Here is a 17,110-nt window from a genome sequence, read left to right as displayed (position 1 = left end):
ACCATACATATTTGCCCATGGTAGAAGTGGTCAGAAAGTGACTTTTTGGACCTGAATGCCAAAGGAGATAGAGGTGATCCATTTTGCATACCATACCATACCATGAGACATCCATATCTTCATCACTGGAAAATATTATTGTTGAGTTTTATATTATTTAAAAGCATAAAAGCAGGGTTGTCAAACTATTTCTTGAAATAAATGTTTTTTAAATAAAAAAATCTAAGGTACAGTATCTAAAAAAGCATAAACTCAGATTTGTTTTATTTATTTTCGCATATGTTGAAGTTTAGACACAGCATGCTCTTGAATACAGGGTAGGTGTCATTTCAATCATATAAATATAATTCATAGAATGGGCCTATCCCTTCAGATCACTGCAATTTAGCTGGTACTCCATTGATATTGAAATTGAAATTTTAACTTCCAATTACTACTTACAGAGATGGCCGCCGGTCCACCCACCATTGAATATCAACTTAAATGGGAATGTCTATTCTATTATCTATATTCCTATGATATCAATAGGTTTCATATGGAAGACTGACAGTAATTTAACTGATATCTCATTCAAGTCGACAATCTCTATGTGTGGACCTCCAACCATCTTTGTTGTACCATTTGAAAGTTGAAATGTCAATGTTATTCCCATTTTAGTACATTAATCAGCCAAAACATGACACCCACCCTGTATTCAAGAGCATGCTGCGTCTCAACCGAAGACGAGTACAACATAAGCATCTCAGATTATGTAAAATATGGTCAAAGCTGCAACATATGCAAAAATAAAAGTTTTATTTGTTTTTAGATCATTGACATTAAAGGGTAAAAACATTTTTTTTAAACATTTATTCAAGAAATTATCAAATAGTTTGACAACCCTATTTGCAAGCTTTTAAAATATCAAATTCAACAGTAAAAAGGTTGTACACTCTGACCCAGTTTGTAAAGACCAGTCAGTCTGGAATATCAACTACAGGTTCAATTTAGTTCAGGTTTAATATTTCACCACAGTCATCACACGACCTGAAGGTAGCTTATAGGCCATTTACTGAAAACAGCTTGAGGTCAAGGACTGTAGACTAAACACAGTGACGTGGTGACATACATCAGTATAAATACAGCCAACGTCAATTATTAAGTGGCAATGTTTGCTACAGCCATGGGAGATTCATAACAATAATACACATAACAGATATGGGAGATGAAAGTTGATAGAGGGGAGGTATGAAAAAGATCTGATTAAAGACAACTCCTACCTACAGTGCCTTCAGAAAGTATTCATACCCCCTTGACTTATGCCACATTTTGTTGTGTTACAGCCTGAATTTAAAATTGATTAAATCTTTTTTTTTCTCACCCATCGACACACAATACCCGATAATGACAAAGTGAAAGCATGTTTTTAGAAGTTTTGAGAATGTATTAATAATGAAATACAGAGTCAATACATGTTAGAATCACCTTTGGCAGTGATTACAGCTGTGAGTCTTTCTGTGTAAGTCTCTAAGAGCTTTCCACACCTGGATTGTGCAACATTTGCCCATTATTCATTTCAACATTCTTCAAGCTCTGTAAAATTGGTTGTTGATCATTGCTAGACAGTCATTTTTAGTTCTTGCCATAGATTTTCAAGCAGATCTAAGTCAAAACTGTAACTCGGCCACTCAGGAACATTCATTGTCTTCTTGGTAAGCAACTCCAGTGTAGATTTGGCCTTGTGTTTTAGGTTATTGTCCTGCTAAAAGGGTAAATTAATCTCCCAGTGTCTGGTAGAAAGCAGACTGAACCAGGTTTTCCTCTAAGGTTGTGCCTGTGCTTAACTCCATTCCGTTTCTCTTTTATCCTGAAAAACTCCCCAGTCCTTAACGATTACAAGCATACCCATAACATCATGCAGCCACCACTATGCATGAAAATATGAAGAGTGGTACTCAGTAATGTGTTGTATTGGATTTGCCCCAAACATAACACTTTATATTCAGGACAAAAAGTTAATTGCTTTGCCACATTTTTTGCAGTTACTTTAGTGCCTTGTTGCAAACAGGATGCATGTTTTCGAATATTTTTATTCTGTACAGGCTTCCTTCTTTTCACTCTGTCATTTAGGTTAGTATTGTGGAGTAACTACAATGGTGCTGATGCTGATCCATCCTCAGTTTTCTCCTATCACAGCCATTAACCTCTGTCACTATTTTAAAGTCACCATTGGCCTCATGGTGAAATCTCTGAGCGGTTTCCTTCCTCTCTGGCAACTGAGTTAGGAAGGACGCCTGTATCTTTGTAGTGACTGGGTGTATTGATACACCATCCAAAGTGTAATTAAATAACTTCACCATGCTCAAAGGGATATTCAATTTCTGCTTATTATTTGTATTTATTTATCTACCAATTGGTGCCCTTCTTTACGAGGCATTGGAAAACCTCCCTGGTCTTTGTAGTTGAATCTGTGTTTGAAATCCATTGCTCGACTGAGGGACCTTATAGATAATTGTATGTGTAGGGTACAGAGGTGAGGTAGTCGTTCAGAAATCATGTTAAACACTATATTATACATTTACGTCATTTAGCAGACGCTCTTATCCAGAGCGACTTACATGAGCAATTAGGGTTAAGTGCCTTGCTTAAGGGCACATCGACAGATTTTTCACCTAGTCGGCTCGTGGATTAGAACCAGCGACCTTTCGGTTACTGGCACAACGCTCTTACCCACTAAGCTACCTGCCGCCCTTATTATTATTGCACACAGAGTGAGTCCATGCAACTTATGTGACTTCTTAAGCAAATTCTTACTCCTGAACTTATTTAGGCTTGCCATGACAAAGGGGTTGAATACTTATTGACTGAAGACATTTCAGCTTTTCATTTTTAATCAATTTGTAAACATTTCGAAAAACATAATGTGGTCCTCTGTAGCTCAGCTGGTAGAGCACGGCGCTTGTAACGCCAATGTAGTGGGTTCGATCCCCGGGACCACCCATTCACAAAAATGTATGCACGCATGACTGTAAGTCGCTTTGGATAAAAGCGTCTGCTAAATGGCATATTATATTATTATTATTATTATTATAATTCCACTTTGACATTATTGGGTATTGTGTGTAGGCCAGAAAAATTCAGGCTGTAACACAACAAAATGTGAAAAAAGTCAAGGGCTGTGAATACTTTCTGAAGGCACTGTATGTAGTGGTTGTGGTGGAGTCTGTCCCTCACGGTTGGGTTCTGACTCGGGAAGGGCTCCTGATGCATTGTCCTGATCCGGGGCCAAGGTTTGTGACCAGCCGCCTCAGAGGTCCAGTCTCTCCCGCCAGTAACACAGGATATTAGCAGGTCTTCATGGACTGCAGACGGCAAACAAAGATTGTACAGAAAAGCATAACGGTTTATATAAGAAACCCTTTACTTTACACACAAACATGGCATATTATTACATGTTAACCACAGCCAAGCCCATCTCTAACACTGTGATTCAAGTACCTAACAATATGGAGCCATTGGAGTTTACACTCGGGCTCTGCAATGATACAAAAATAACCAAGTCTGTCAGCACAGAGTCAATTTACTTAATTTAAACAAAAACGGCATTACAATCACATTTACTGCACAAAACGATACGTGACAAGTAGAATAACTTCTCACTATGGTAACATAGTTTTGTGTAAATCTGGTACCCTCGCTATGATAAAATCCATTTGAGAATACTTTGGAAAGGTTCAGCTCTGGTGGCATGTCTTTACCCATCCCCACCTTGTATCAAAACGAATTGTATTTGTCACATGAACCGAATACAACAGCTGTAGACCTTACCGTGAAATGCTTACTTACAAGCCCTTAACCAACAATGGCGTTAAGAAAAATATTTACTAAATAAAGTAACAAATAAAAGAGCAACAATAAAATAACAATTAAGAGGCTATATACAGGGGGTACCGGTACAGAGTCAATGTGCGGGGGTACAGGTTAGTCGAGGTAATATGTACATGTAGGTAGGGGTAAAGTGACTATGCATAAATAATTAAATAATGAACAGGTGTTTCTTAGTGTGTAGGTATATTTGGTGAGATCAGATGTGATGTATATTAAAGAGAGTCTCAATGAAAGTCTTAGAATGAAAAGTCCCATTTTGTGTTTATTAAACAGAAACAAGTGTTAAATACACCATATGAAAACCACACATACACATGTCTCAACTACAGATCAGCATGAACTTCAAGAACTTAATTAATTTTCTCATGAAGTGTCTTGGGAAAATGTGTGAACATCATATAGCCTACACAGCACAAACAATATGAAATACTTTTTAGGCTTATATAATCACACATTTACATTTTAGTCATTTAGCAGACGCTCTTATCCAGAGCGACTTACAGTTAGTGAATATTTTATTTTTTTTTATACTGGCCCCCGTGGGAATCGAACCCACAACCCTGGCGTTGCAAACGCCATGCTCTATCAACTGAGCTACATCCCTGCCGGCCATTCCCTCCCCTACCCTGGACGACGCTGGGCCAATTGTGCGCCGCCCATGAGTCTCCCGGTCGCGGCCGGCTGCGACAGAGCCTGGATTCGAACCAGGATCTCTAGTGGCACAGTTAGCACTGCGATGCAGTGCCTTAGACCACTGCGCCACTCAGGAGACTCGTCTGGATGCAATATTCTACCCAGGAACATTCAACACTGAAATCTGTTACTCTCATTATCCCAAATGCATCTGTCGATCTTTTCTGCTGACAGCAATGAAAATTAATCTTTGTCTTTAATGCAGGGTTTGATCTAAACGTCAGAAGCTATCAAGTGGAATGGTTATTTTCTATTTCATAGAGTGGAATGTTTTTTCTGCTGGTGTATCCTGAGGTAGCTCCTCTCTGAGAACCTCTTCCCGCAGTGCATACAGGCAAACTGCCTTTCTCCCGTGTGGACCTTCAGGTGCATCTTCAGGTGACCAGCCTGGGCGAAGCGCATGTGACACTGGGTACAGTTGTAGGGTTTCTCCCCTGTGTGGACCCTCTGGTGCCTTTTCAGGTGGTCTTGGCGGGAGAACCTCTTCTCACACTGGTTACAGCTGAAAGGTTTCTCCCCTGTGTGGACCCTCTGGTGGATCTCCACCTTCTGGAGGCAGCTGAAGCCTTTGTTACAGAACATGCAGAGGAACCGTTTCTCTTTACCATTGCCTGATGTGGCTCCCCCTCCCTGAGCCTGGGCTCTAGCCATGTTGTTTGAGTTCAATACCTGATCGAAAAGGTGTGATTCGGAAGGCCCCATCAACGTGGAACCTGGGTCGCGATCCCTGAAAGTGTGTAAAGGGGAGTGGGTGGCGACATTTGGATTTGTCTCTAAGCTTTCCCTGTAATCTAAGAAATCTCTGCCCTGTGAGTGTCCATCTCCATGGTGACTATCTGCATTCCATGTGGGAGGAACATCCCCCTCCACTTTCACAATCACTTCATCTACCACTATAACCTCCCCTTTCTTATCTAGGCACCCTTCAGAGTATACACTACTACTGTACTGGTTCCAGTCCCCTCTAGACAGATCAGTCTGTGTCTCTAAACCCAAGGGCATGTTGCCTGGGTCCATCTCTGTAGCGTAAGAACAAGACGGATCATCAACTTCAGTGTCTAACGTGTCACCATCTCCACGGGAATGAACAGTCTTCTGGATTTGGTGAAATACCGGTAAATACTCTGAGCCGGGAGCAGAAGGACAGCCCAGTCTCTCTGGTTCTAACCTGTGGTCAGATCCTGTGTGTAAAAGCCTTTGTGTTACAGTTAAAGTCTCTGTGTCGGTCTCTGACTTGAGGACGTTCTGCCTTCCACTGACCTCCGTGATGCTGCATTGGGTCCTGGCTTGCACTGGGGCAGTGGTGGGGTCCTCTGTGGCTACAGGGGGCTCTACTGCCTCTCCAGTCTGGATGTCTCTATTGTGCCGTAGGTCCTCCTCTCCTTCAGACCTCTCCTGCTTGACCCCAGGACCTGCAGCCTCTGCATCTGCATACTGACAAGAAGAGAGGAGGATATTACCGGTACATGAGTAGAATTGGATAACAATGTCATAGGGAAGTCTCCAAGCTCCCCTTTCGCAGATAAATTAGGATGTAAATGTAAGCAAGTGAATAGCTGAGGGAAGCCTTTCTGAAATAAACAGCCACATTTAATGTACAAAGTAACTGTAATTTTTATGTAACACTATTACACTAACCTCTATCAAGATAACTTGCTGGGTTGAGGTTCCACTCCCCTCATCAACAGTGATTGGTTGGTCATCTCTCCATGTATTGTGTCCTGCTGGCTTCACAAAGCTCCTGTGGCCTCCAGTGAGATGTCCTTCACCTGAGAGAGTGATTGGGGGAAAATAAGTGGTTAGGTTAACTCTGGGTTTCCCAAAGTCGGTCCTCGGGACCCCAAGGGGTGCACGTTTTAGTTTTTGCCCTAGCACTACACAGCCGATTCAAATAATCAACTAATCATCAAGCTTTGATCATTTGAATCAGCTGTGTAGTATTAGGGTAAAAAACAAAAATGGCACCCCTTGGGGTCCCGAGGACTGAGTTTGGGAAACGCTGGTAGCTACTGTCAATACTCAATGTTTTTTTGTACACTATTGATACTGTCTAGAATTGGCAAGGATGTAAGTTAACACTTCTTGATATACTATTTATTTATCTATGTATTATGTTCCATGCATCACATTGTTTTCATTGAGTAAATAATAGGAAATGCAGTAAATCAAGAATTTGGTTAGAATATGATAGTGTATTTGCACAAGATAGCTAAGTAATTGCCAAAGACTCCAGCCACCCTAGTCATAGACTGTTCTCTCTGCTACCGCAAGGCAAGCGGTTACCGGAGTGCAAAGTCTAGGTCCAAAAGGCTTCTTAACAGCTTCTACCCCCAAGCCATAAGACTCCTGAACAGCTAATCATGGCTAACCGGACTATTTGCATTGTCCCACCCCACCCCCTCTTTTACGCTGCTGCTACTCTGTTTATTATCTATGCATAGTCACTTTACCTCTACCCACATGTACATATATTACCTCAATTACCTCGACTAACCTGTGCTCCCGCACATTGACTCTGTAGCGGTATCCCCTGTAAATAGACTCGCTACTGTTATTTTACTGTTATTTTACTGCTGCTCTTTAATTATTTGTTATTTTTCTATTTATCTATTGTTTCTTAACACTTATTTTTCTTAAAACTGCATTGTTGGTTAAGGGCTTGTAAGCATTTCACTGTTGTATTCGGCGCATGTGACAAATAACATTTGATTTAATTATGGGAATTATTGCATACAATCCAAAAACTGACCAAGACCCAATTCTGGGTAACACATCTGAACACATTTGCATAGGGCAACAGGGCGAAAGGCACTGCCGTATATAAACTCAGCAAAAAAGAAACGTCCTCTCACTGTCAACTGTGTTTATTTTCAGCAAACTTGTGGTCCTCTGTAGCTCAATTGGTAGAGCATGGCGCTTGTAACGCCAGGTAGTGGGTTCGATCCCCGGGACCACCCATACGTAAAAATGTATGCGCACATGACTAAGTCGCTTTGGATAAAAGCGTCTGCTAAAATGGCATATTATATTATTATATTATAAACTTAACATGTGTAAATATTTGTATGAACATAAAAAGATTCAACAACTGAGACATAAACTGAACAAGTTCCACAGACATGTGACTAACAGAAATTGAATAATGTGTCCCTGAACAAAGGGGGGGGGGGTCAAAATCAAAAGTAACAGTCAGTATCTGGTGTGGCCACCAGCTGCATTAAGTACTGCAGTGCATCTCCTCCTCATGGACTGCACCAGATTTGTCAGTTCTTGCTGTGAGATGTTACCCCACTCTTCCACCAAGCCACCTGCAAGTTCCCGGACATTTCTGGGGGGAATGGCCCTAGCCCTCACCCTCCGATCCAACAGGTCCCAGACGTGCTCAATGGGATTGAGATCCGGGCTCTTCGCTGGCCATGGCAGAACACTGACATTCCTGTCTTGTAGGAAATCACGCACAGAACGAGCAGTATGGCTGGTGGCATTGTCATGCTGGAGGGTCATGTCAGGATGAACCTGCAGGAAGGGTACCACATGAGGGAGGAGGATGTCTTCCCTGTAACGCACAGCGTTGAGATTGCCTGCAATGACAACAAGCTCAGTCCGATGATGCTGTAACACACCACCCCAGACCATGACGGACCATCCACCTCCAAATCGAAAGACCTCTTCAGTGTCCTAAGTTTTCATAACTGTGACCTTAATAGCCTACCGTCTGTAAGCTGTTAGTGTTTTATCGACCGTTCCACAGGTGCATGTTCATTAATTGTTTATGGTTAATTGAACAAGCATGGGAAACCGTGTTTAAACCCTTTACAATGAAGATCTGTGAAGTTATTTGGATTTTTACCAATTATATTTGAAAGACAGGGTCCTGAAAAAGGGACGCTTCTTTTTTTGCTAAGTTTATGAATGGCAACAGGCCGCGCAGCCTCGGCCTTCTGCAAAACTTACCTCTTGCCATTCCTCTGTATCGGTCGAGGATCTTGACACTACTGGGACGACTGGCGAGGACGCGCTCTCGCGGTGTCCTCTCTGCGCGTTCCCGTGCCACCTTCAGTTCCAGTAGTTTCCTCCGCAATGCCCTGTTTTCTTTCTGGCTTTGAGTTATTTCCAAACGAAACACTGCATAGTCGTCGTCTACGAGTTTACAGATCTCGGCTACGGCTGCATTCGCTAGCACCTCCATAATGGAGGCTATTTGAGTGTGAAAAACCATACAGTTTGAGTTAGCCATTGTTAGCAGCCTGCTAGCTAGCTAGCGTTACCTAGATAACATCTATCAACCAAGTCCTGTCGCCAACGCGAATTAAAAACTATATGGGGTAAATATGTGATGCTGTGCGGTTAAGTCATATTTTGAGTTCCACGGTAGTAATACACATCTAAATATCAACAATAAATACGCTAACGTGAAAATTGTTCTTGGTCACTGTTCACTTCCGTTCGTCTTAGTCATCTACGATATCTTGGCGGTCCGCAAACAAACGTTTAATGTGCATGCTGCCACCTACAGTGCTGGAGTGTGCGATCAATCATGGTCTACCTAATCCTGTACTACTAAAACAAAATTACTGGGGGAAAAATGCCCAACTAACTCTCCCAAACACCCCAACCGATTAAGCTTTATCTATATAATGCTGAAACAATCCACCAGTAGGATTATTCAGCATGTCTACAACCATTTCAACAGTAACATCTGTTATCCCCAATAACTATTTTGCCTTATCCACAACAACCTTCACCCTGGCATTTCTGCTTTCTACAACCCAAGTCGTGTTGATAACCTTACCAATGAAAGCTATGAAGTTAACTTTATTCACCTTCAAAATGTCCTTTGACAGAGCACATTCATGAGCGCAAGATTTCTGAACAGGTCTCGAAACCATGCCAGGACCAGCAGAAACACCAGCCCCAACATTAGGTCCACTTAGTACAAGAGCAGCCATGGAAGCTCCATCATTGCTCACTGTAGTTCCACCAATCTGTTTTACATCCTCTGCATACTATACATCATGACTGATTCTATATCTCTGAGCCTATGTAGCCTCTCTCTGCACCTGGCATCCACCAAAGGCTGCACTATGTTCCCCCTGACAATTACAATACTAAATATTAACATTGCTCCCACATTCACCGTTATCATGTTCCCCTCCACACTTGGCACCTCTTTTCTTTCTTTTACACTGAACAGCTACATGTCCCATTCTTTGGCATTTAAAACACTGCAATGGGGATGGGACAAAATCTGTACTTTTTCAGGCATATCCTTCTCAAACATCAGCAGCACTGTTGGGTTCCATTTCTTTGACCTTCTTTCCTACTGATCAACCTTTTGGCCTCAAATCACTCTGCCTCCCTTCACATTTTCTTTATAATCTATGGACATACAGTGGGGAAAAAAAGTATTTAGTCAGCCACCAATTGTGCAAGTTCTCCCACTTAAAAAGATGAGAGAGGCCTGTAATTTTCCAGATAATCCAGAAAATCACATTGTAGGATTTCTAATGAATTTATTTGCAAATTATGGTGGAAAATAAATATTTGGTCAATTACAAAAGTTTCTCAATACTTTGTTATATACCCTTTGTTGGCAATGTCACAGGTCAAACGTTTTCTGTAAGTCTTCACAAGGTTTTCACACACTGTTGCTGGTATTTTTGCCCATTCCTCCATGCAGATCTCCTCTAGAGCAGTGATGTTTTGGGGCTGTCGCTGGGCAACACGGACTTTCAACTCCCTCCAAAGATTTTCTATGGGGTTGAGATCTGGAGACTGGCTAGGCCACTCCAGGACCTTGAAATGCTTCTTACGAAGCCACTCCTTCGTTGCCCGGGCGGTGTGTTTGGGATCATTGTCATGCTGAAAGACCCAGCCACGTTTCATCTTCAATGCCCTTGCTGATGGAAGGAGGTTTTCACTCAAAATCTCACGATACATGGCCCCATTCATTCTTTCCTTTACACGGATCAGTCGTCCTGGTCCCTTTGCAGAAAAACAGCCTCAAAGCATGATGTTTCCACCCCCCATGCTTCACAGTAGGTATGGTGTTCTTTGGATGCAACTCAGCATTCTTTGTCCTCCAAACACGACGAGTTGAGTTTTTACCAAAAAGTTATATTTTGGTTTCATCTGACCATATGACATTCTCCCAATCCTCTTCTGGATCATCCAAATGCACTCTAGCAAACTTCAGACGGGCCTGGACATGTACTGGCTTAAGCAGGGGGACACGTCTGGCACTGCAGGATTTGAGTCCCTGGCAGCGTAGTGTGTTACTGATGGTAGGCTTTGTTACTTTGGTCCCAGCTCTCTGCAGGTCATTCACTAGGTCCCCCGTGTGGTTCTGGGATTTTTGCTCACCGTTCTTGTGATCATTTTGACCCCACAGGCTGAGATCTTGCGTGGAGCCCCAGATCGAGGGAGATTATCAGTGGTCTTGTATGTCTTCCATTTCCTAATAATTGCTCCCACAGTTGATTTCTTCAAACCAAGCTGCTTACCTATTGCAGATTCAGTCTTCCCAGCCTGGTGCAGGTCTACAATTTTGTTTCTGGTGTCCTTTGACAGCTCTTTGGTCTTGGCCATAGTGGAGTTTGGAGTGTGACTGTTTGAGGTTGTGGACAGGTGTCTTTATACTGATAACAAGTTCAAACAGGTGCCATTAATACAGGTAACGAGTGGAGGACAGCGGAGCCTCTTAAAGAAGAAGTTACAGGTCTGTGAGAGCCAGAAATCTTGCTTGTTTGTAGGTGACCAAATACTTATTTTCCACCATAATTTGCAAATAAATTCATTAAAAATCCTACAATGTGATTTTCTGGAAAAAAAATTTCTCAATTTGTCTGTCATAGTTGACGTGTACCTATGATGAAAATTACAGGCCTCTCTCATCTTTTTAAGTGGGAGAACTTGCACAATTGGTGGCTGACTAAATACTTTTTTCCCCACTGTAGATATTGGGACCCCAGTGATGACTCCCCTCAATCTAGCATAAGCACCAGGGACATGGCTTTTAGTGTTCTTCCCATTAAGCTGTTCCATTTGCAGAATCTTCCCTTGCTGAGCCTGGCTACCACACAATATTAATAATCGACCATTTCCAATGAACCTGGCTAATTTGACTTCACCTATCTCTTTCTCTACAGCATTGGTTAGTTGGATAGGGTGTAAATGAGGCCCTGTGGTCTCATCAAACACCATCACCACTTTCCACTCCGACACCTTATTACTCTTGCTTCCTACCTTGGCCCCCTTTATGTTTTCTTTACTAGATGCTCCACTGCTTTCAGTATCATGATCTATCTTCTTCCTATGTCTTTCCACTACAGACCATTCCGGTCCTTGACCCTCATCCTCCCGCTCCATATCATCAAAACTGACACCCCTAGTGTTCGCATTCCAGCACAGCTGTTGCTTCTCCAACCTTTTCTCCATTTCGTCCGCACTCTGCCGCCATTTTGGCTGTCAGACTTCCAAACTTTCTGTACGGGTAGTGAACGAGAAAAAAAAATCAATTGCGGGAAAGGTGGGAGACCGACATCATACAAAAAGTTAAATAAATAAAAAAAACATCCCACTATTTCAATCATAGTCCAAATCACATTCCTACACAGGCTCAGGGGTCTGTGAAGGCGGAACATTCATCGACAGGATTCCTTGTAATGTCTCTGCAGCACTCAATGATGACTATTTTCTCAGATTTTCTTTCTTTCTGTTTGCGCTGTGCAGTTTATAACCATTGCAATTGCAAGTCACCGTTTTTAACATGCAACATGTAAGGATCTCTCTGTTGGCGAGGAACATTCACTGGTGTCTCTAATCTAACTACCGTTGTTTCTTCAATGTTACTTCCTTCTTCCAGACACACTGGACAGCCCTTATTTTTGCCACCTCTGTCTCCTTCACCCTAACGGGGCACTTCAGGAATTCGGGCGCATGTTTGCCACCACTTAACCATCTGGCATATGATACTCCTCCCGTCTACATACACTTCCGTCCAAATATTTAGCATTTATCATACTGCATGGGTTTGGGCACAAAGGCTCTTACATAACCCAAATATATGTGAGAAGGGAGACTCTTCTTCAAAGAACAATAGAATGGATGGAGTGGGCGTCCTCACTCCATCCACCATGCGGGTCAGTCGGCATGCACCAACCATTCCATCTACCTCTTCAGTTATATATTTTGCATTAACTTCTAGCGCCACCCCAGAGATAATGCCCTTGATAGGCACCCTGCTTCAAGATCCACATACGACACATTCCAATCCGATATCTTTTGAGTTGCAAAAGCGCGCTTGTCTGCTCCGCAGACACATAAAAACAAAATAAGCCCACTTCTTGTTATTCTCACTGACGCCACTTCATCCAACGCAATCAGTTTCAAACAAAACATCCGCTTCCGCCATCTTCCTCCATCGAGTCTTAACTTTTACTACTTCTTCTTCTGTGGGTTTTATGGCGGACTAAATTTACATTTAAATTTTCGTCATTTAGCAGACGCTCTTATCCAGAGCGACTTACAAATTGGTGCATTCACCTTATGATAGCGAGTGGGACAACCACGAGTGGGGTAGGGGGAGGGTAGAAGGATGACTTTTATCATATCCCAGGTATTCCTTAAAGAGGTGGGGTTTCAAGTGTCTCCAGAAGGTGGTGAGTGACTCCGCTGTCCTGGCGTCGTGAGGGAGCTTGTTCCACCATTGGGGTGCCAGAGCAGCGAACAGTTTTGACTGGGCTGAGCGGGAACTGTGCTTCCGCAGAGGTAGGGGGGCCAGCAGGCCAGAGGTGGATGACCGCAATGCCCTCGTTTGGGTGTAGGGACTGATCAGAGCCTGAAGGTACGGAGGTGCCGTTCCCCTCACAGATCCGTAGGCAAGCACCATGGTCTTGTAGCAGATGCAGGCTTCAACTGGAAGCCAGTGGAGTGTGCGGAGGAGCGGGGTGACGTGAGAGAACTTGGGAAGGTTGAACACCAAACGGGCTGCAGTGTTCTGGATGAGTTGTAGGGGTTTAATGGCACAGGCAGGGAGCCCAGCCAACAGCGAGTTGCAGTAATCCAGACCGGAGATGACAAGTGCCTGGATTAGGACCTGTGCCGCTTCCTGTGTAAGGCAGGATCTTACTCTGCGAATGTTGTAGAGCATGAACCTACAGGATCGGGTCACCGCCTTGATGTTAGCGGAGAACGACAGGGTGTTGTCTAGGGTCACGCCAAGGCTCTTTGCACTCTGGGAGGAGGACACAATGGAGTTGTCAACCGTGATGGCGAGATCATGGAGCGGGCAGTCCTTCCCCGGGAGGAAGAGCAGCTCCGTCTTGCTGAGGTTCAGCTTGAGGTGGTGATCCGTCATCCACACTGATATGTCTGCCAGACATGCAGAGATGCGATTCGCCACCTGGTTATCAAAAGGGGGAAAGGAGAAGATTAATTGTGTGTCGTCTGCGTAGCAATGATAGGAGAGACCATGTGAGGATATGACAGAGCCAAGTGACTTGGTGTATAGAGAGAATAGGAGAGGGCCTAGAACTGAGCCCTGGGGGACACCAGTGGTGAGAGCATGTGGTGCGGAGACAGATTCTCGCCACGCCACCTGGTAGGAGCGACCTGTGAGGTAGGACGCAATCCAAGAGTGAGCCGCGCCGAAGATGCCCAACTCGGAGAGGGTGGAGAGGAGGATCTGATGGTTCACAGTATCAAAGGCAGCAGATAGGTCTAGAAGGATGAGAGCAGAGGAGAGAGAGTTAACTTTAGCGGTGCGGAGAGCCTCCTTGACACAGAGAAGAGCAGTCTCAGTTGAATGACCAGTCTTGAAACCTGACTGGTTTGGATCAAGAAGGTCATTCTGAGGGAGATAGCAAGAGAGTTGGCTAAAGACGGCATGCTCAAGAGTTTTGGAGAGAAAAGAAAGAAGGGATACTGGTCTGTAGTTGTTGACATTGGAGGGATCGAGTGTAGGTTTTTTTGAGAAGGGGTGCAACACTCGCTCTCTTGAAGACGGAAGGGACATGGCCAGTGGTCAAGGATGAGTTGATGAGCGAGGTGAGGTAAGGGGAGAAGGTCTCTCCGGAAATGTTCTGGAGAAGAGAGGAGGGGATAGGGTCAAGCGGGCAGGTTGTTGGGCGGCCGGCCGTCACAAGTCACAAGATTTCATCTGGAGAGAGAGGGGAGAAAGAAGTCAAAGCATAGGGTAGGTCAGTGTGAGCAGGACCAGCGGTGTCATTTGACTTAATAAATGAGGATCGGATGTCGTCAACCTTCTTTTCAAAATGGTTGACGAAGTCATCCACAGAGAGGGAGGAGGGAGGGGGAGGAGGAGGAGGATTCAGCAGGGAGGAGAAGGTGGCAAAAAGCTTCCTAGGGTTAGAGGCAGAGGCTTGAAATTTAGAGTGGTAGAAAGTGGCTTTAGCAGCAGAAACAGAGGAAGAAAATGTAGAGAGGAGGGAGTGAAAAGATGACAGGTCGGCAGGGAGTCTAGTTTTCCTCCATTTCCACTCGGCTGCCCGGAGCCCTGTTCTGTGAGCTCGCAATGAGTCGTCAAGCCACGGAGCAGGAGTATAGGACCGAGCCGGCCGGGAGGATAGGGGACATAGAGAGTCAAAAGATGCAGAAAGGGAGGACAGGAGGGTTGAGGAGGCCGAATCAGGAGATTGGAGGGAGAAGGATTGAGCAGAGGGAAGAGATGATAGGATGGAAGAGGAGAGAGTAGCGGGAGAGAGAGAGCGAAGGTCACGACAGCGCATTACCATCTGAGTAGAGGCAGAGTGAGTAGTGTTGAAGGAGAGCGAGAGAGAAAAGGATAGTGGTCGGAGACTTGGAGGGGAGTTGCAGTGAGATTAGTAGAAGAACAGCATCTAGTAAAGATGAGGTCAAGCGTATTGCCTGCCTTGTGAGTAGGGGGAGACGGTGAGAGGGTGAGGTCAAAAGAGGAGAGGAGTGGAAAGAAGGAGGCAGAGAGAGATGAGTCAAAGATAGACGTAGAGAGGTTAAAGTCACCCAGAACTGTGAGGGGTGAGCCATCCTCAGGAAAGGAACTTATCAAGGCGTCAAGCTCATTGATGAACTCTCCAAGGGAACCTGGAGCGCGATAAATGATAAGGATGTTAAGCTTGAATGTGCTAGTGACTGTGACAGCATGGAATTCAAATGAAGAGATAGACAGATTGGTCAGGGGAGAAAGAGAGAATGTCCACTTGGGAGAGATGAGGATTCCTGTGCCACCGCCCCGCTGACCAGATGCTCTCGGGGTATGCGAGAACACATGGTCAGACGAGGAGAGAGCAGTAGGAGTAGCAGTGTTTTCTGTGGTAATCCATGTTTCCGTCAGCGCCAAGAAGTCGAGGGACTGGAGGGTAGCATAGGCTGAGATGAACTCTGCCTTGTTGGCCGCAGAACGGCAGTTCCAGAGGCTGCCGGAGACCTGGAACTCCACGTGGGTCGTGCGTGCAGGGACCACCAGGTTAGAGAGGCAGCAGCCACGCTGTGTGAGGTGTTGTATGGCCTGTGCGGAGAGGAGAGAACAGGGATAGACAGACACATAGTTGACAGGCTACAGAAAAGGCTACACTAATGCAAACGAGATCGGAATGAAATTAACTAAACATCTGGGGAAGTGAGGCCTCCCTCACTAACCTTTCACTGAAACACTCAAATACAACTCTTCCAACTTCCACTTTAGAAATTATAATTGCTGTAATCTACAGTAATTCAATGTTTCCAGGAATAGACTAACTTAGTTTATTCAGCTAGCTAACTTGGTACAGTATTCTTCTGTGAAAATGACGCCATAGCTAACTAGCATACTAGCATCCAATAACACACGGTTTAGCACCAATACTTGGTTACAACAAACTACCAATGGATCAATCATGTCCGTGTCTAGTTCCTTTCATTACGCAGAAGTAATTAAACGTTGGCTAGCTAGCACAAAGTCAGTCATGCTAGCTACACAAGTGGCTACACATCTCGAATGTTCAGAAAGTGAAGCTTACGTTGCAAAATTATCATTGACTAAAATGATACAGTACTGCTAGCTGGTAATGTTGACTAGCTAGCAGTGGCTGCGGTGTTGACTGTTTGAAAATGTAGCTGGTTAGCTAACCTCGATATTTTCTCTATACTACACCTTTGTCTTTGATACCAAGACAACTATGTAGCTAGCTAACTTTCCACTAATCAAATCGTTCCGTTGAAATGTATTTAGTTGCTACAGTACTGCTAGCTGGTATAGTTGGCCAGCTAGCAGTGGCTGCGTTGTTGCTACCCCGCTAGCTAGCTTTAATGGTCCAGGTAGTGGGTTAGCTAGCTAGCCTCTTGCTTCACCGGGCTCAGCCGAATACACTACAATACTTACCTACAATAACTACCTACAATAACTACCTGGATAAACTACCTACAATCTAAATGCATGGTTTAAGCTTACTCGACACATAAAGAAGAAGCCAAGCTTACCTCCCCGCTTAGAGGAACACAACCTCACCCCATCTCTCCTCACACCCCAATAAGGTGTATTGCGGCCACCAACTGGACGGGGTTGAAAAAACAA

At 44.1% G+C, this 17,110-nt stretch overlaps 1 protein-coding gene across 1 annotated transcript; it reads right to left on the bottom strand.

Moving 5' to 3' along the window:
* Positions 1–3,323: 3,323 nt before the first annotated feature.
* Positions 3,324–6,211, bottom strand: LOC123484773 (zinc finger protein 569-like). Its single transcript, XM_045215488.1, has 3 exons — positions 6,199–6,211; positions 5,005–5,994; positions 3,324–3,341 (listed from the first exon to the last, which is right to left on the bottom strand). The coding sequence occupies exons 2-3, from the start codon at positions 5,575–5,577 to the stop codon at positions 3,324–3,326; spliced, it is 591 nt and encodes a 196-aa protein (XP_045071423.1). The 5' UTR covers positions 5,578–5,994; positions 6,199–6,211.
* Positions 6,212–17,110: the final 10,899 nt, after the last annotated feature.

Source organism: Coregonus clupeaformis, unplaced genomic scaffold (genome assembly GCF_020615455.1).
Source record: "Coregonus clupeaformis isolate EN_2021a unplaced genomic scaffold, ASM2061545v1 scaf0456, whole genome shotgun sequence".
NCBI lineage: Eukaryota > Metazoa > Chordata > Actinopteri > Salmoniformes > Salmonidae > Coregonus > Coregonus clupeaformis.
Note: the sequence above shows the minus strand (reverse complement) of the source record. Positions and strands in the feature narration are given on the sequence as shown.